General features: G+C 40.7%; 1 protein-coding gene across 2 annotated transcripts; it reads left to right on the top strand.

The window, feature by feature from the left end:
• The first annotated feature begins 47 nt into the window (after window positions 1-47).
• aprt (adenine phosphoribosyltransferase) lies at window positions 48-19,787 on the top strand. Of its 2 annotated transcripts, XM_067249185.1 has the most exons (6): window positions 48-182; window positions 581-684; window positions 1,362-1,502; window positions 18,686-18,819; window positions 19,224-19,302; window positions 19,455-19,787. In XM_067249185.1, the coding sequence occupies exons 1-6, from the start codon at window positions 91-93 to the stop codon at window positions 19,592-19,594; spliced, it is 690 nt and encodes a 229-aa protein (XP_067105286.1). In that variant the 5' UTR covers window positions 48-90; the 3' UTR covers window positions 19,595-19,787. The 2 variants fall into 2 exon arrangements, with proteins under 2 accessions (XP_067105286.1, XP_067105287.1); XM_067249186.1 differs by lacking the exon at window positions 1,362-1,502.
• The last annotated feature ends 243 nt before the right edge of the window (window positions 19,788-20,030 follow it).

Genomic DNA, 20,030 nt, shown 5'->3' with positions numbered 1-20,030 from the left:
AGTCTTTGAGAGGGTTTAGGCGACTTGAAAGAGGGATAGATCAAAAGTACCTGGCAACCTTCTGTTAAAGACTCGTCACATGGAAACAACATGGCAGAGAGTACGACAAAATTAAAACTGGAGTTGGTGACCAAGAACATCAGGCCATTTCCTGATTTTCCAAGTGAAGGAATACTTTTCAGGTAGTCGAGTCTACGCTTCTTGGACTACATTATTTCACAAATGGCTAGCTAGTAGTAGCGTCGTGAACTTTCCTTCCTCGGGACGCTAAGAATGGAAAGTTGTTGTGCCCTCCACCGCCAGAGGAGTTAAAGTTCAGTGAATACACAGAATATGTCGTTTTTCCTGTATTTATACAACATCATTTGGCGTACTACCATATCCTGTATACTATACTATAGCTACAAAATGCATCCAAAGATAAGATCGTTGGGAAGGGTTAGAAATGTTTCACTCCTGTTGGTCCTTTTAGCTCCACTCATTTTGTGCTACCTTGCGCTGGTATTAACAGTGATGTGCAGTCCATGTACAGAGACGGGCTAACTAGCTATGACGTATTTTCACGTGTTCTTTTTTACAGAGACATTAGTCCTATCCTGAAGAACCCGAGGGCTCTGACTGCAGTGATCGATCTCTTTGAGGACCATGTGAGAATGACATACCCGCAGGTGGAGCTAATGGTGGGTGAGTGATCAGTCAAAAATGTAGTCACAGCTAGTGATCAGATTACTACCCACGATACTGTCCGTTAGCGTAGAGAGGTGAAGTTAGTTTCATATTTGACATTCAACATTCGTCTCACATTCGGGAAACGCTAGTTTGCAGCGTCGGGTTAGGCACCGGGTTGAAACTACCTGTACCATTTTGAAAAATTCTTCTTATAATAGAGATTCTTATATCTTATAATAAGATTCTTATGAGTCTTATAATATTTCTATAAATATAAAACCTCAAACGGACACCAGATTACTCTATGTATGCCTGGCATACACCCTTTACTTTTTCAATTAATATTTTTTTTAATGATTGAAAATCGCTTATCTCTGAAAATAGCATGAAATCCTTGACAATCTTACTACTTTTTCAATGTTGTGTTAAATACTCCCAAATTGACACTAGTTTATTCTAATAATGCCTGGCATACTTCCACACCCTTAAATTTTTCAATAAACGTTTTATTTTTAAAAAGAAACAAATTGCTAATCACTGAAAATAGCATTAGAGCTGTGCTAAACTAAATTTTGACCAATGGCCACACAGCTGCAGGTAAACCAGGAACTAGTCTGTGGTTTGATTGTGACAGGATAACCAACGTGTATTTGCTTTTTATATCAATATGCTTTCCACCAAATGCATCACAGGACAGCCAGGGAGATGGACAGGGAGGGACCAGGAACTCTGTGTGGTCCGTCATAGGAGACCAAAGTCCACATGGGTCCAACATTGTCACACCAGCGACCAGGTCGATGTTGACAGCTCAACCCCCCCACACCACAGGGGAGGTGAGCAACAGAGGGAAGAAAGTATAGTTAGAGAATGCAAAGGGATAAATAACAGTTACAATAACAGTAAGGGTGAGGTCCCCACCAGTCAAGTGTGAATTAGTGCAGCAGTTACGCAAACAAAATAGTTTTTGATGTGACGCCTAGACAGCACCAGCCCCCCTAGATTGGAAAATGAAGTATGTTCCAGAGAATAGAAACTGTATACAAGAATGTTCAGTAGAGCACAACCTGATGCATGGCTCCCAGTTTATGTCTCCATTGGAACTGCATGACTATCAGTTTAGGCTAGAAATGTGCAACTATAAAGCAACTAGCTGATTGGAGAGTCTCTAAATACTTTCAAAACAATAATGACCAGGCCAAACACAGTGATAATAACAACATATCTCCCTCTGGCATGAAGGTCAAGGTACAGTATTACAAGTGAATAGACAAAACAAAGAAAATATTCAGTCAACAGATGTTCCACTCCAAAACTATATCATGTAGAGACATTTACATTTAGTCATTTAGCAGACGCTCTTAACCAGAGCGACTTACAGTAAGTACAGGGACATTCAGATTACTAGCCCGCTTCCCTCACCGCTCAGCCACCTGACTCCCTCCATATTATTTCAGTATAGAAATATTAGGCACTTTTTAGGCATGTACAGTTAGGTCCATAAGTATTTGGACATTGACACAATTTTCATCATTTTGGCTCTGTATACCACACCACAATGGATTTGAAATGAAACAATCAAGATGTGCTTTAAGTGCAGACTTTCAGCTTTAATTTCAGGGTATTTACATCCAAATCAGGTGAACGGTGTAGGAATTACAATACATTTTATATGTGGCCCCCCCCTTTTTAAGGGACCAAAAGTAATTGGACAATTGGCTGCTCAGCTGTTCCATGGCCAGGTGTATGTTATTCCCTCATAAAGGGAGTTCGTTATTTCATTGACAAGGAGCAGATAAAAGGTCTAGAGTTCATTTCAAGTATGGCATTTGTGTTTGGAATCTGTTGCTGTCAACTCTCAATATGAAGTCCAAAGAGCTGTCACCATCAGTGAAGCAAGCCATCGTTAGGCTGAAAAATCAAAACAAACCTATCAGAGAGATAGCAAAAACATTAGGTGTGGCCAAATCAACTGTTTGGTACATTCTTAAAAAGAAAGAACGCACTGGTGAGCTCAGCAACACCAAAAGACCCGGAAGACCACGGAAAACAACTGTGGTGGATGACAGAAGAATTATTTCCCTGGTGAAGAAAAACCCCTTCACAACAGTTGGCCAGATCAAGAACACTCTCCAGGAGGTAGGCGTATCTGTGTCAAAGTCAACAATTAAGAGAAGACTTCGCCAGAGTAAATACAGAGGGTTCACCACAAGATGTAAACCATTGGTGAGTCTCAAAAACAGGAAGACCAGATTAGAGTTTTCCAAAAAACATCTAAAAGAGCCTGTACAGTTCTGGAACAACATCCTATGGACAGATGAGACCAAGATCAACTTGTACCAGAATGATGGGAAGAGAAGAGTATGGAGAAGGGAAGGAACTGCTCATGATCCAAAGCATACCACCTCATCAGTGAAGCATGGTGGAGGTAGTGTTATGGCGTGGGCATGTATGGCTGCCAATGGAACTGGTTCCCTTGTATTTATCGATGATGTGACTGCTGACAAAAGCAGTAGGATGAATTCTGAAGTGTTTCGGGCAATATTATCTGCTCAGATTCAGCCAAATGCTTCAGAACTCATACGACGGCGCTTCACAGTGCAGATGGACAATGACCCGAAGCATACTGCGAAAGCAACCAAAGAGTTTTTTAAGGCAAAGAAGTGGAATGTTCTGCAATGGCCAAGTCAATCACCTGACCTAAATCCAATTGAGCATGCATTTCACTTGCTAAAGACAAAACTGAAGGGAAAATGCCCCAAGAACAAGCAGGAACTGAAGACAGTTGCAGTAGAGGCCTGGCAGAGCATCATCAGGGACGAAACCCAGCGTCTGGTGATGTCTATGGGTTCCAGACTTCAGGCTGTCATTGACTGCAAAGGATTTGCAACCAAGTATTAAAAGTGACAATTAGATTTATGATTATGTTAGTTTGTCCAATTATTTTTGGTCCCATAAAAAGGTGGGGGGGCCACATATAAAATGTGTTGTAATTCCTACACCGTTCACCTGATTTGGATGTAAATACCCTGAAATTAAAGCTGAAAGTCTGCACTTAAAGCACATCTTGATTGTTTCATTTCAAATCCATTGTGGTGGTATACAGAGCCAAAATGATGAAAATTGTGTCAATGTCCAAATACTTATGGACCTAACTGTATATCACAAAACAGGCAGAATATTGGCCCACCAATAAAAAAAATTAGCTACACCGTGCGAGAGCGACATTGTTTTTTCCTCAAGACATGGCAGTTAGCTCCGCCTCTTTCTTCCTCATAGCATTTAAAACTACAGACACAGAAACGGCATGTCCTGAGGAAAGCTCATTGTGGTACTGCTTGTATTGGCTGTAATTCTGCATCAAGGCTGAATTTCGGGAAAGAGACTTCAGAAACAGTATTAGGGGACCACTAAGGCCTATATAAAAGCATCCAAAAACAGCATGTCGTGGGATCTTTAAACATTATCTATGCATTTTACAAGTAACTGACGCCAGCTAGCTGTTACTTATATTATGCTTTTATATAAGATTAGATTACATTTATCAAACAGTTGATAACTAAGTAATAAAGGGGAAGAGCTCCTTGGCTGCATGCTTTCAATGTTTAAATGTTATTAAATGTTTATTTAAACTAGAAAGGTACATTTCCTGAAGAAAATGCGTGTGTTTGCTGAAAGCAGTTGAAACGATTGTTTTGATGGCTTGAATAGTGAAGAAGGTTTTACAAAAAATTTAAAAGAGGTATGTGCTTTAAAAAGAAAATGGTGAGAAAGTGTTAAAAGTATATCTGTCATTGTTATGCATTGCGATATTTTCTTACTGTTGAAAATGGAGAAAAAAAGTGATGAAAAGAGTGTTTGTATCTTATTGACTTTCATACATTTTTCATCGTTAAAAGTAGTGGTGGGCATAGATTAATTTTTTTAATCTAGATTAATCTCACTGTAAGTTTGGCGTAATTAAATGGCTCATTTGAATTCCACCGAAGGCATTCAGAATGTGTGCTACCCAAATAATGACTAAAAGTAAGTCTTTGAGAACGGGTTTCTCAAGCCAGGTGGCGCATTAGACCAGGGGCTCATCTCCTGTTTCCAAAATGCATCACAAACTGCTTGAGAACGCTGTTCTATATAATTGGTGATGAAAATAAATTATGTTCAATAAGATGTACTTGTGTTTATTAACTGTTTATTAGATTAGTTAGCTTGGCTGATAGAGCTGTGCTGACGGGCTTGCCTCGGTTGCACTCAAACAGTAGTTTGACGACCCTTCCCCTGCGCTACATCAGTGCTTGGCCCGGCATCTTCCGCATTAGCTAAGGGAAGCTTTGCGTTTAGGTGGTATTTGAGACTGGAAGAACTCCTACAGTAAACTAATTCCGCATAGCACAAGGTGCAAACAACCTTAGTCTTGTCGAGGTTTCCATTGGGAAGCTTCTTAAAAATACATTTTCCCTGAAGCAAACCAGGCGGCTTCATAGCTGCATCCATGTTAGCACGTTACGTTTGATGTGATAATTTCATACACAAAGCATACACACAGGTTCAAAGACTCGTTCTCGCCCTCTACAGTGCAATTCGGCTAGGTATACATCCGCGCTAAAATATCAAGGTGAAAGTCATTATAGCTTGCGTAGTACAGACCCAGCTCCCAACCCAACTTTGAGAATAGATTAACGGCGATATTTTTTTATCGCCCGATAAGAGTCTCACGTTAACGCCGATAACGGCCCACCACTAGTTAAAAGTATTAAAGAATGAAAGATTGAGAAACAGAAAAAAGTTTGAGAAACAGAAAAAAGTTTGAAGTTAGAAAAATGAGCAAATATAGTGATGAATAGTATATTGCTTAACAGTTATCAATATCATAGCAGACAAAAGTATGTCAGCACAATGAACGTGAAAAAAAGTGTTGCTTTGAAACCAAAATGGTGTTAAAAGTATATCTGTCATTGTTATGCATTGCAATATTTTCTCACGGTTGAAAAAGGAGAAAAAAGAGTGATGAAAAGGGTATCTTATTTAATTTCATGAATGTTAACCCTTGTGCTGCATTCAGGTCACATGACCCAAAGGTTCATAACGAACCATCGTTGTGTTTACCCAATTTTACCCAATACAAAAACAAATACAAATAATTTTCTTTTAACCGTATCAATGTGGGGGGTCTGAGACAGCCCGACGGTTAAAAGAAAATGCTTCACTTTGTTTTTGTATGCAGTAAAGTTGTCGCAATATGACAGTGGGTAACAATGACTGATGGGTCAGAATGACCCGAAGAGAACACAAGGGTTAAAGCGTTATGTTAGAGCCATTTTATTTAATTCTAAACCTTTTACATTTTTAAACCTTAATATTAGTTAGACTTGTACACTTCTTATTTAAGATTCTTATATGTTTAATGTGTGCACCTTCCTGCCACAGTAAATTCCTTGTCTGTGTGATGTTTCTTGGCGAATAAAACCCATTCTGAAAAGTATTAATAATTGAACAATGTAGAAACAGAAAAAAGTTTGAACAGTGGAACAGTGAAGAGCGTTGGCCAATCGGATTGGTTCCTTGTTTCTTGTAACGTAGCAACTGTTGGTCATTGTCAACATTTCTAACCTAGAATCTAGGTTTTAGGTTCAAGATGAAAGAGAAACTAATCATGTGTGCCTGCACAACCAGTCCTGTTCAGACACTTAATTTAAAGATGACATCAAAATAATAATCCATAGTGCAGGGTTGCCGATGTTGTCGTTGTCCCTGGTGAGTTTTTTAAAATTCAATCTCGTCACATTGTGACTTTGTTGTGCAACTGGAAAAGCTAGCTACTCTAACTCAGAATTCTGCTGCAAAAAAAGCAGAACTATTGTGGGTGGTAAATAAGATCATGCTACATCTAGCCAGCGGATCATTTCTTGCAAGTGTGTCAAAGTGGTATTTTTACAGACTGTATTAACACCGTGCTCAACGAACACGCTCTCAACGAAGGCAGTCGCATTTTCTTTCCCTCTCCTCCCCCTGACCTTCCCTGCTTGCTTCCCTGCTTGGCTTCTATCGTATTGTCTAGTTATTCACGGAGAAATGCTCTGAAGTTTCAATCATTTGGATAGTTTTTGAAGATATTACTCAAAATCAAATACTACAAAAAGGAACAACCTGAGAGGACTGAAGCCCAAGGAGGACAGAAGTATTTTTGGCTTCCCTCCAAGACTGACCACAGGCAAGCCAACTAAAGCTTGTTCCCTGTAGAACTATGGCTTGTAATGACTGCAAACAACTTACTCAGAGGATAGTCGAACTGGAGCTAAGAGTCAGAACCCTCTTAGATATCAGAGAGACCGAAGACTTCATAGATTCCATGCTACCTAGCCCGGAGGCTAAGCTACCTGCCAATGAGCCACCCTTGGAACCAGCTTTCTCTCCACCGGCCGTTGGACCGGATGAGTCATGGCCTGCTCTCGGCGCTAAACCAAAGAGGCCTAGCGCCGCTTCTACCTTCATCAGAGATGGGACTGTCACCAAGGATAAACAGCAAAAAAAGCGAGGCAGAAACTCTTCCCGCATCACCTCTCCTCCTGTCACACTCAGAAACAGTTTTGAACCACTGGGAACTTTCTCTCCCTTGTGTGTGGAATCCAAGGCGAAGAGGCACAGGAGTGCTAGCCACGCAGCTAACAAACATGAAGGGCCCAGATCGCCGACACACCATGATGGTAGCTACTACACACATGCAAATCCAACACATCATCGTCTGCTGCGACCGGGAGTCCCCCATTTCACTCCAAGCCCCTCTCGGACCACTCGGGGCGCTGTTCGACCCCCTATCAAGCCTAATCAGACAACAATATCACAGGATTATCAAGATCCAAGGTATGCTAAGACTACCCACAGCCCATCAACACTTAGAGGAGCTAACACTGCTAGCACTATAGAATCTACTGCTAGCACTAACGCAGTGTCTAACCTTGGTCTAGCACAAGGTCCTATCATTGCTAACCCAAATAAGATAAGAACTGGCCCCGCAGCTACTGATAAGGCAAACGTTAGAAATGCAAACACAACACCACATATGGCCACTATCTTGATTGGAGATGCCATGACAGCACATGTTAAACTGGCAAAGACAGAAAATATTTGTCTTAGCAACACATCTGTCGAGGAACTGTCCTCAGAGGTACAAACAATCCTCAACAATAAACCAAACAACCCTAAGATTATCATCCACACTGGCTCGTTTGATATCCTACACAAGAAAACTGGCACTGAGATACTTAAAAAACATTTCACCCAGCTACTGAACACACTTAACAGATATCAAGATGTATTCATCAGTGGACCGATTGCATGCTTTCGCAGAGGAAAAGAAGCCTTCAGTCGACTACTATCCTTCAACACATGGTTGGCGTCTGTCTGACACACAAACTGAGATTTATCGATAACTTCAATGTGTTCTGGAACTGTGCAGACCGTTTTCAAGCTGACGGACTCCACCCAAACCGTAGAGGATCTCGACTACTAACAGCAAACATCAATCACGTGCTCCTGACCACAAATCAAGCTTCTCTCCCTATCCCTGTTGTGTCTAAGCTGACTGACACATCCCAAACAACCTCCCATGGAACAGAACAGAACATTCAAACAGCCTCCTGCAAGGACATGGGCCCTGCACAGATCTGCACCCTCCGGATAAATTCCCTTGTGATGGAACAGCTCAGTGACAGAGACTTTCCCAAAGAAAAGCTACGCTAGGACAGCCACCATGCTATTTCATTGGACATACCGGTCATCATCACAAACAGAAAATGGCATGGTAAAATGCATGGTTACAAACCTGAAACTAGTGTTAGAAGTCACAGAACTATCCATATTCTTCCAACAGATTTATCTACCCATGTTTTATCTGTTAATACCCCACAGATGAAACTGGCCCTTCTAAATGTTAGATCACTAAATAACAAAACATTCCTAGTTAATGATCTGGTCAAAGAAAACAACTTAGACTGCATCTGTCTAACAGAAACCTGGCTAAACAATGACACGGCAACAGCAACTTTGATAGAAGCGTGTCCGCCTGATTACAGCTTTCACCAAGTTTCAAGGACATCAAAAAAAGGTGGAGGAGTCGCAGCTATTTTCTCCTCTAAACTGTTGTTCAAAATCACTGAGCTAGGTGAATTCACATCATATGAATATCTTGCTATAGAGCTCAAAACCGAATCCATACTTTTTGTTATTATATATCGGCCACCCAAGCACTCGCCAATATTCATACAAGAATTCTCTGAACTATTATCACTGTGTCACTAGATATGACAAAGTAGTTTTAAACGGAGACTTAAATATCCAAGTAAATAAAAAAGCAGACCCAAGAACTATTGAGCTCTTAAATCTCCTTGACAGTTTCAATCTAACTCAACACATAACAGACCCAACACACCGGCACGGAAACACACTAGATCTAGTGATAACAACTGGACTAAATATCAATAATATTTCAATAACTGTTCTACCCCTCTCAGACCATCATTATATACTTTTTAATGTGGAAATTATCCTAACAAAAAAATATAAAAGAATTCTTAGTCCATAGAAGATATTTAGACGATACAGCTATGATGACATTTTCTGAACAATTTGCTCTATATGAGCCGACTTACCATGATTGCTCTCTGAATGAAATGGTAGAGAACCTCAATGATGCACTATTATCTGTGTTAGACTCTGTTGCACCACTGAAAACCAAAAAGAAGTGCACAAGCAGAACCTCCCCATGGCTGAGAAATAAAAATGTTAGTGAAACGAAAAGAAAATGCCGTGCAGCAGAGAGAAAATGGAGGAAAACAAAGATCACTATTCACTACAATATCTACAAAGATACACTAACCACCTTTAACAAAACCATCCGTCTAGCAAGGAGAGAATATTTCTCCAACATTATTACAGAAAATGCCAGAAATTCCAGAGTTCTTTTCTCCACCATTGACCAGCTGCTAAACACTGTCCCTGCCCCACCTCCATCCTCAGCAGTTAAATGTGAAGAGCTTGCTTTGTTCTTCAAGAACAAAATAACTTTGATTAGAGCGAGTATTATTAATAGTGGGGTCGAAACTGACATCAGTAGATTCTGCAACATAACCATGAGCACATTTACCTGTATCACACTTAGTGAACTTTCCAAAATTGTCAGCGAATCTAACTCCACAACCTCAGATATTGATCCTATACCCACAACATTCTTTAAGCGAGTGTTTGATAGTGTCTCAGGTCCGGTGCTAGAGATTATAAACACATCCCTTAGAACTGGCGTCTTCCCAGATGCCTTCAAAACAGCTGTTGTAAAGCCCCTATTAAAGAAACCCAAATTGGATAACAGTCTACTTGCAAATTACAGACCAATATCAAACCTCCCATTTATTAGTAAAGTACTGGAAAAGATAGTTTTAGTCCAATTAAATTCTTTTCTTGAAGAAAATAACATCCTGGAAGTCTCGCAGTCAGGTTTCAGGAAATATCACAGTACTGAAACTGCTCTCACCAAAATAATTAGCAACCTCAGACTAAACTCTGATGCAAATAAAGTCTCTATCCTTATCCTGCTAGATCTCAGTGCAGCATTTGATACAATTGATCACGACATCCTAATCAATAGACTGGAAAAGCTTATTGGGTTCACGGATAGTGTATTGAACTGGCTGAAATCATATATCACAGGAAGGAAGTTTTATGTTAGTTTAGGTGACCATAGGTCCAAGAAACATGAGAACTGCTACGGGGTTGCTCAAGGAAGCTGCTTAGGTCCATTACTTTTTTCTCTTTATATGTTACCACTCGGCGACATAATCAGAGAACATAACATAGATTTCCATAGCTATGCGGATGACACACAACTATATATATCCACTGAACCCAACGATGCAACGGCCATCAATTCCATTACCAACTGCCTGTTGGCAATAAACAAATGGATGAATGATAACTTTCTTAAATTAAATGAAGACAAAACCGAAGTCCTACTATGTGGCCCCAAATCCAAAAGAGAGATGCTTATTAAGAATCTTGGAGGCTTAACCCCGTCTTAAACCAGAGGTGACGAGTCTCGGCGTAATCCTGGACTCAGATTTGAATTTCAACTCTCACATTAATAAAGTGACCAAAACAGCTTTCTTTCACCTGAGGAATATAGCAAAGGTACGACCATTCATAAACCAAAATGATGCAGAGAAGTTAATTCATGCTTTTATATCCAGCCGGCTGGACTACTGTAACGCACTTTTCACTGGTCTTCCCAAGAAAACCACTGAAAGACTACAGCTCATTCAAAATTCTGCAACTAGATTATTAACCAAAACTAAAAGGAGAGAACACATTAGTCCTGTCCTAGCTACTTTACACTGGCTCCCTGTTACCTTCAGAATTGACTTTAAGGTCCTTTTCCTAACATACAAAGCTCTACACGGACAAGGACCTAGCTACATTGCTAACTCCTTTATAAACTACACACCAGCTAGAACACTGCGATCATCAAATGCAGGCCTATTAGAGGTCACCAGAAGCAGTCATAAGAAGATTGGTGATTCGGCCTTTGTCAATTACGCCCCAAAACTATGGAACAAATTACCCATAAATATTAGGGAAGCTAATACTCTAGACATTTTTAAAAGACAGCTTAAAACCTACCTTTTTACCGAAGCATTTAAGTAATTTTATCTCAAAAGGGTTTTCCTACTTTTTAAAGTTGTTTTCTCTCTTGAACAGAGATCTTATTGGGATTTTTATTATTGTTTGAATTATTTATCACTTGTATTATTGTTTTTATTGATTTTATGTAAAGCACCTTGAGCTACAATTCTTGTATGAAATGTGCTATATAAATAAAGTCTTACTTACTTACTTACCGTAGGCGTGAATAATACATGCATCGTCATTGTCGTCCATCTTTAGTCGAAGAAGCTAGAGAGGATGTAATGGGAGATTCCTACAGTAAGCTAGATACTGCTTCAAATTGAAAACGGAGACGATCTTTTGATTTAAAGACAAGTTCCTTAACCTCTGTTGTCAATATCGCCGATAAAATGTAAATACTGTTACGAAGCATTTGTTTGTAGGTAACGAACGATAGACGTAGCTAGTTTCGCCGTTCTATGGCAGCTACACTAGTACTGTATGATGACAGTCGTAGCTAGCGTTGTAAGCACTCATCACTAGAATGGCCATAACTTTAAAACAAAAGATCATATTTCAAATTTGTCTGCTGTTCTACATTGCCCACACAATTATGTATATATATCAACTCTAACATGGCCTGTATCTTACATTTACATTTACATTTAGTCATTTAGCAGACGCTCTTATCCAGACCGACTTACAGTAAGTACAGGGACATTCCCCCGAGGCAAGTAGGGTGAAGTGCCTTGCCCAAGGACACAACATCATTTGGCACGGCCAGGAATCGAACTGGAAACCTTCAGATTACTAGCCCGATTCCCTAACCACTCGTATCTTGTATTGAAAGTGCTCGAAAATTAGCTTGTCTAATGTTTGGTGGACTGAGAAAACATATTTGTCAAACCGGAGCGAGCGGATGTCGTGGGAGAATTCCTACTGTGTTAGATTTACTGCTTCAAATTGAAAACGGAGAATATATTTAGAGTAAAGACAAGTTTCTTAACGTCTGTGTTCAATATCGTAAACTAAAAGTAAAAACTTTTCAGTTACGAAGCTTTTGTTCGTAGTAATGCCAGTTGCAGTAAACCTTTCGTGACCCAGGTTTGGCTGTTCGTGACAGTTGGATATGACAGTGTTGAGCCTCAATTTTTGCAGATTTCTGTGAAACTTTCTTAAAGAAAAATAATCTAGCTAGATTATGTACACTTTAAGCCTAATGTACATACCTTGTTTGGCCAATTTGGTCGATTGTGGAAAAAAGTAGAACCGTTTTTAGTTATGGAGAGTCATCGCACTAGCTTGGAATTATCCCACTCATCACTTCAGTGGTCATAACTTTTAAACAAAATAGTCTATCTTAAATCTGCCTGCTGTTCTGAATTCACGACAAAAGTACGCACATTTCATACGCTCTAATTTATCCTCTATCTTGTAGTGAAAGTGGTTAAAAATTAGGTTTTCTAAAAAAAAGTAATGCAGACGGAGAAGACTTTTGTCAGAATGGCTCCGTGAAATCGTCTTGATAAAGGATGATTTGCCTAACATAATCATATAAATATTTACATCATTAAAAAGCCCTAAATCTTGTCTTCAAAATGGTATAAACAGTTCAGGTATATTATTTGAAAAAGTCAGAATATTCAGGCAGGAAATTGTTAAAGTGTCAAAAATTGACGCGGTGCGAAACAGTTCTGTCAGTGCATGACGTCACAATTGAATTTGACTTGAACATTCTGAACCATTGAAACTCATTCATTTTTTTTAGCACTTTAAACTTTAGTACCTTAAAAACTTTTAAAGTTATCAATGAGAAAAGTAATAGCACACTAGAGCAGTTCAGACTCTATCAAATGAAGTTTGAACGGTGTTTCTAGCTTAAACGGTGTGAAAAAAGGCGACGGAAAAAAGTGGGAGGAAAAAAATAAAAAAATAAGTATGCAGAACTAGAAAGGCATTTCCTGCTGAAAATGCGTTGGAATGCTGAAAGATGAAATTATTTTTCTTAAATTGCACAAAATACAGAAATGAGAAAATACCCGCAAGGGGAGTCAGGTGGCTGAGCGGTGAGGGAATCGGGCTAGTAATCCGAAGGTTGCCAGTTCGATTCTCGGTCATGCTAACTGACGTTGTGTCCTTGGGCAAGGCACTTCACCCTGCTTGCCTCGGGGGAATGTCCCTGTACTTACTGTAAGTCGCTCTGGATAAGAGCGTTTGCTAAATGACTAAATGTAAATGTAAGCTGAAATGAATGTCAAAAATGTGTGAGTCACACTAAAGAGGCAGTGTGGAAACTGAACTGCATCATCTAACAACGCTAAGAGCTGAAATACAATGCGGGAGAAGCTGAAAGCTGAACTGTTAAACAGAAGAAGAAGTAGGCCTAGGCTAGCTAGTCATAAAAAGAATATTATAGTCTTAACAGCTGAAATTATAGTAGTAATAGCAGTAGCAGATGTGTGCATTGACTGCGTTTACTCGGCTTTCTTAGTAGGATTCAATGTGTTGATTGAATGAAACATACAGCAGTAGGGCCGATACAGGAAGACACGGCGACACTTTGTTGCTGAAGGATGATGGTGCAAGTTTTGTCCGTGGAGCATACAACGATTAATAAAAAGAATCATGTAGACGCGCTTATTGAGTAATCGCATAACTAACTAGAAAAGGCTGTTCCTGCGAAACAGCAGTGAGAATGCCGAAAACCTGAATGGGGATAGCTACTACTAATCCTCTTCGTCCCTAATGGGACATAAGGCTTCGATGATCTGCCTCCATCTGGACCTGTCTTGTGCCGCATGCTGTGCCTCTCCCCAGGTTAGGTTCATCTCCTTCAGCTCCGCTGTCACCGTTCGCCACCAGGTGTTCTTGGGCCGGCCTTGCTTCCTTTTCCCAGGTGGAGTCCATCGTAGGGCGATCTTGGGGATGCGGTCCTGGTCCATCCTGAGAACATGTCCGAGCCATTTGAGTCGGCGGCGTTTGATCTCTAGCACCACACTGTTGCACTTGTCTTCTTGTATAGATGTGCATTGGTTATTTTCTCAGGCCAGAAGATTCGACAGAGTTTCCTGAGGCATCCATTATGGAAGGCTTCGACATTTTTCATGTCGTAGGATGCTACTCGCCAGCACAGTACAACAACACAGATTTTACGTTACTGTTGTAGAGTCGGACCTTTGTTCTTAACCCTCGTGCTGCCTTCGGGTCACATGACCTAAAGGTTCATAACGAACCATCGTTGTGTTTACCCAATTTTACCCAATACAAAAACAAATAAAAATAATTTTCTTTTAACCATTACAATGTGGGGGGTCTGAGACAGCCCGACAGTTAAAAGAAAATGCTTCATTTTGTTTTTGTATGAGGTAAATTTGTCGCAATACGACGGTGTATCACAATGACTGATGGGTCAGAATGACCCGAAGATAACACAACGGTTAAGCTGTATTGCTTAGACTTCCAGATGGAGTGTAGCCTAGCAAAAGCACCCTGTGCCTTTCCGAGTCTTGCTCTAATATATTTTTGTGCAGAGTTGTTTTTGCTGACGAGGCTTCCCAAGTATGTAAATTCCTCAGCATAGTCAAGAGCGTGCCCGTTCACTGTGATTGGTGCATCTGGGGTGGCATTGATGCACATCACTTGGGTTTTGGGTGCATTTATGTTCAGCCCTACCTGTTGGGCAAATTTGTTCAGTCTGTCAGTTTTCTCCTGCAGGTGAATGTGCTTTGGTGCAAGGACAGCAAGATCATCGACAAAATCTAGGTCTTCAAGTTGGGAGAACAAAGTCCACTGGATACCCCTGGGTCTGTCAATTGTATTCCGCATGACCCAGTCTATGGCAATCAGGAAGAGAATGGGGGAAATAGTACACCCTTGCCGCACACCAGACTCCACAGTGAACCATGTGGATGGCTCACCACTAACAATGACGCTGCATTCAAAGTGGCGGTAGAACAGCCCTATGAGAGTGACCAGTTTTGGGGGGACTCCATAGGCCCTAACCATCTTCCATAGGGTGTCACGATGTAGGCTGTCAAAGGCTTTGCGAAAGTCGATGAAGCTGATGTGCAGGGGGGTGTTCCATTCTACGCACTGCTCAATAATGTTCCTCAGAGCAAAGATCTGGTCTATGCAGCCCCTTCCTCTCCTGAACCCTGCCTGTTCTTGCCGTAGCGTCCGGTCAATAGCGGCGTCAATTCTGTCCAGTAGAATCCTGCAGGAGGCCTTAGATGGTACTGACAGCAGGGTGATGCCCCTCCAGTTGTCACAGTTTTGGAGGTTTCCTTTCTTGGGGAGTTTGACAATCAGGCCCTTGTCCCAGTCTTGGGGTATTACTTCCCTCTCCCAGATGTCTTTAAAGAGATCAGTAAGCACCTTGACCGAGGTGTTAAGGTCAGCTTTCAGCATCTCTGCATGGACAGAGTCTATGCCGGCGGCTTTCCCATTATTCAAGGCTTTGATGGCGAGTTTGACCTCTTCCTTACTTGGGGGGCTGGTATTGATGTCAAGGACAGTTTCTGCTGGTGGAAGGTTGGCAGGGTCGTCTGGCTCTGGGCAGTTGAGTACCTCACGGAAATGCTCAACCCATCTCGCGATCTAGTCACTCTCAGTGGTGAGGATGTTGCCTTGCTTGTCTTTGACAGGGGCCAGCTGGCTGGTGTACTTGCCTGTGAGTTGCTTTGTGATCTTATACATTTTACTCAACTCGCCCTGCGCAGCTGCACGTTCAGCTTTCTCTGCCAAGTCCTCAACAAAGGCCCTGTTGTCACTCCTCGCACTCTTCTTTACCTCTCTATCCTTTTCCTTGTAGGCTTTAACCGCTTCAGTGCTCTGGCCAACCCTGCGGACAAAGACTTGGATACCCAAGACAAGTGGGAGAACATCAAAAAGTCCAACGTAGGGGCGGCCACCAAAGTCTTGGGCTATAGAAAGAGGGGTAATAAAGAATGGTTAACACCTGGCACATGGGAAAGAATAGAAGAAAGGAAAAAGCTGAAAGCCAAGATGCTTAGCACCAAATCGCCCAGGCTCCATGAGCAGGTCCAGAAAGCCTACAAGGAAAAAAATGGGGATAGCTGACCATGCTAAAAAAGCTGAAAATAGTGAACATTTAGTAGAAAGTTATAAGCTGAAACTTCAAAGCGCCCGAAAGGTATTTTTGAAAGGGGCAGGAGCTGGACGAAAGCATAAAACTACAGAAAAGAGAAGAACAATGCAAAAAGAGAAATAATTCAGAAGAATTTGAACATTTAGTAGAAAGTCATTTGCTCAGGTTTCAAATTGGTCTGAAATGTATTTTAGAGAGGACCTGGAGCTAACTTATTAAAATGCTGCTGCAAAAAAAGTTGAACTATTGTGGGTAGTAAATAAGATCATGCTACATCTAACCAGCGGATCATCTTGCAAGTGTTTCAAAGTGGTATTTTTACAGACTGTATTAACACCGTAGGCATGAATAATGCATGCATAGTGATTGTCGTCCATCTGTAGCCGAAGCTAAGCTAGAGAGAGGATGCAATGGGAGACTTTCTACAGTAAGCCATATCCACTGCTTCAAATTGAAAACGGAGACCATCTGTTGATTAAAGACAAGTTCCTTAACCTCTGTTGTCAATATCGCCAATAAAAAGTAAATACTCTTCAGTTACGAAGCATTTGTTTGTAGCTAGGTAACGAATATTATGTCTGGAAAAACGTAGCTAGCTATGTGACCTGGTTTGCCGTATAATGACAGTCGTAGTGTCACTAGAATGGCCATAACAAAAGATCATATTTCAAATCTGTCTGCTGTTCGACATTGCCCACACAATTAAAATCTAACATGGCCTGTATCTTGTATCGAAAGTGCTCTAAAATTAGCTCGTATGGTAGACTGAGAACATATTTGTTAGTCAAAGCAGAGCGAGCGGATGTCGTGGGAGAATTCCTACTGTGTTAGATTTACTGCTTCAAATTGAAAACGGAGAAGATATTTAGAGTAAAGACAATTTACTTAACATCTGTGTTCAATATCGTCAATTAAAAGTAAAAACTTTCCAGTTACGAAGCGTTTGTTCGTAGGATTAACGCCAGCTGCAGCAAACACATGCCCCAGCCCGGTTTTTGTCTGTTCGTGACGGTCAGCTATGACAGTCTTGAGCCTCGATTTTTGCAGATTTCTGTGAAACTTGCTAAAATAAAAACGATCTAGCTAGATTATGTACACTTTAAGATCAATGTACATACCTTGTTTGGCCAATTTGGTCGATTGTGGAAAAAAAGTCTAATAGACGAATATAGACAACACCCAAAAACTAAATAATGATAATAATGACTTTCAAACTACATAACAACAAAACTAAATATTACATATTAATTTAATTTAAGATATTATCCTTGATAGATAGCTTTAAGAGCTTTCTTGTCTTTGATCAGATTTAAGGATTTACTAGAATATTTTAACTCATTCTTCCAATGATTCAAGCTAGGTTTAGTTTTAAAGTATGTACATTTGTGTAAAAAGAACTTTCCCAATAAGACCACAATATTGAGAACAAAATCCAAGTTCTTGAACAAAATCCAAACATGATCATCTTTACTGTCAAGGATGGCAACATAATATCATTGGATTGTAGCCAGCTCCACATATTATTCCAGATGAATGTGAGACGAATGTTGAATGTCGAATATGAAACTAACTTCACCTCGCTACGTAGCCTACGCCTTTTTATCATTTATGCAGTACGTATTGCTGTAGTTGCTTCATTTAACCCTTGTGCTGCCTTCGGGTCACATGACCCAAAGGTTCCTAACGAACCATTGTTGTGTTTACCCAATTTTAACCAATACAAAAACAAATAAAAATAATTTTATTTTAACCTTCGCAATGTGGGGGGCTGAGACAGCCCAACGGTTAATAGAAAATGATTAATTTCGTTTTTGTATGCGGTAAGGTTGTCGCAATACGACGGTGGGTCATAATGACTGATGGGTCAGAATGACCCGAAGAGAACACAAGGGTTAAGATTGATGTCGGTACCCTGTCATATTCCTGTGCTCGTGCCACTTCCACTCTTTGTGGCGATTACATTTTTGATCATTTTCATGCTGTCTGACTTGTCTGTCATACATCTTTAGAGGGGACACAAGGTCACGTGGGAGGGATTCACTTCATGAATGAACCGCAGCCCTGCCCTACACTGGAACTATAAATGTAAATACAGGACATTCTCGTAGCACAAATAAGGTGTCACCTGTTTCACAAGACGGTTCAATGTTCCAGAATCGTAAACTTTCTCTGGGGTTGGTTTTGGATATGGCATGGTAAATTATTACAGATAATGGGCTAGTTATGTTAGACCTTGTTGTGATGTGTTTCCATGGTGTGCAGGTCTGGATGCACGAGGGTTCCTGTTTGGGCCCCTGTTGGCCCAGAGGTTAGGAGTAGGGTTTGCTCTCATAAGGAAGAAGGGCAAGCTGCCTGGACCTACTGTCTCTGTGTCCTACACCCTTGAATACGGCAAGGTAAGAAACCCAGCTTTCAGTGGCAATGGTGATCTCCCATTCATGTAATCTAGTCTTCGTAAGGCACTTGGAGATACTGTGAGAAATACAGATGATGGTTAAGACTGCTTTGCCTGTCAGATCTTGAAGTGCAATGAAATGTGACAGCAGTCATTCTGGTGACTGTAGCTTAAATGTCTCCAACCCTGTTCCTGGAGAGCTACCTGCTTGTTGGTTTTTGCTCCAACCACACTTATTTGATCTGATTCAACACTTATTACCCGATAAACCAGCTAATTAATAGAATCAGGTGTGCTAGATTAGTGTTGGAGTGAAAACCTACAGCAGATAGCTCTCAGGAACACAGTTGGAGGCCCCTACTGTTGCTGTAGAGTAGCAGTCGATTGCATGTTGTGTTCCTCTAGGCAGAGGCTGAGATCCAGGAAGATGCTGTGTCTGCGGGGCAGAAGGTCCTCCTTATTGACGACCTGCTAGCAACTGGAGGTGAGGGTCTCACTGAAATATGTTGATAGAACAAAAACATTTGTGGCTTTACAACTGCATGTGTTGCAGATTAGCCCAATCTGCAACCTAAAAGGCCTCAATGAGCATCAATCTTGTTTTTTATCTTCCTGTCTGTTCTTCTCATCTGCCAGGGACGCTGTACGCTGCTTGTGAGCTGATGAAAAAGCAGAAAGCTGATGTGCTTGGCTGCTTGGTGGTCATCGAGCTCAAAGACCTCAATGGGGTGGAAAAGCTGAAGCCTTTCCCTCTTTTCTCACTGGTGCAATACTGAGGGACCGTTTTCCCTGTATGGTGAAATGGGCCCAAACATGCCACCCATAAGAAACAAATGTTTCTCAAATACATTTAATATTATTCATTGTCTTTGTCACTATGTGGAAGAACTATCTCATAACTTCCTACAAATGCCCCACAATATACTCACCAAAAAAAGGTTTATAAAAGTTGATTGCTTCAACATGGTACACCATTATTGAGATATCCATCGTCTTCTTTATTCAGGTGATGCACATTCATCTTGGGCATTCATTTAAGTCTTACTGTTTCCACATTGGTTTATTTCACAGGAAATGTCTGATAATTCATGCAATATACCTATGAAAGTTTAGCCTTTTGCATTCCATTAATTTGTATGCAATAAGTATCGGTATGAACTTATGCTGGTGCCTTTTTGGATATTAGTGCATGTTTCAATAAAATGTTAGAAT

Source organism: Osmerus mordax, chromosome 13, assembly GCF_038355195.1.
Source record: "Osmerus mordax isolate fOsmMor3 chromosome 13, fOsmMor3.pri, whole genome shotgun sequence".
In the NCBI taxonomy this organism is placed as follows: domain Eukaryota; kingdom Metazoa; phylum Chordata; class Actinopteri; order Osmeriformes; family Osmeridae; genus Osmerus; species Osmerus mordax.
The sequence above is the reverse complement of the archived record's forward strand: the minus strand, read 5'-3'. Positions and strand labels throughout refer to the sequence as shown.

Coding starts and splice junctions, on each gene's coding strand:
- aprt (XM_067249185.1), top strand. CDS start 91: ATGGCAGAGAGTACGACAAAATTAAAACTGGAGTTGGTGACCAAGAAC. Junction 685..1,361: donor GCAGGTGGAGCTAATGGTGG/GTGAGTGATCAG, acceptor AATGCATCACAG/GACAGCCAGGGAGATGGACA. Junction 1,503..18,685: donor CCCCCCACACCACAGGGGAG/GTGAGCAACAGA, acceptor CATGGTGTGCAG/GTCTGGATGCACGAGGGTTC.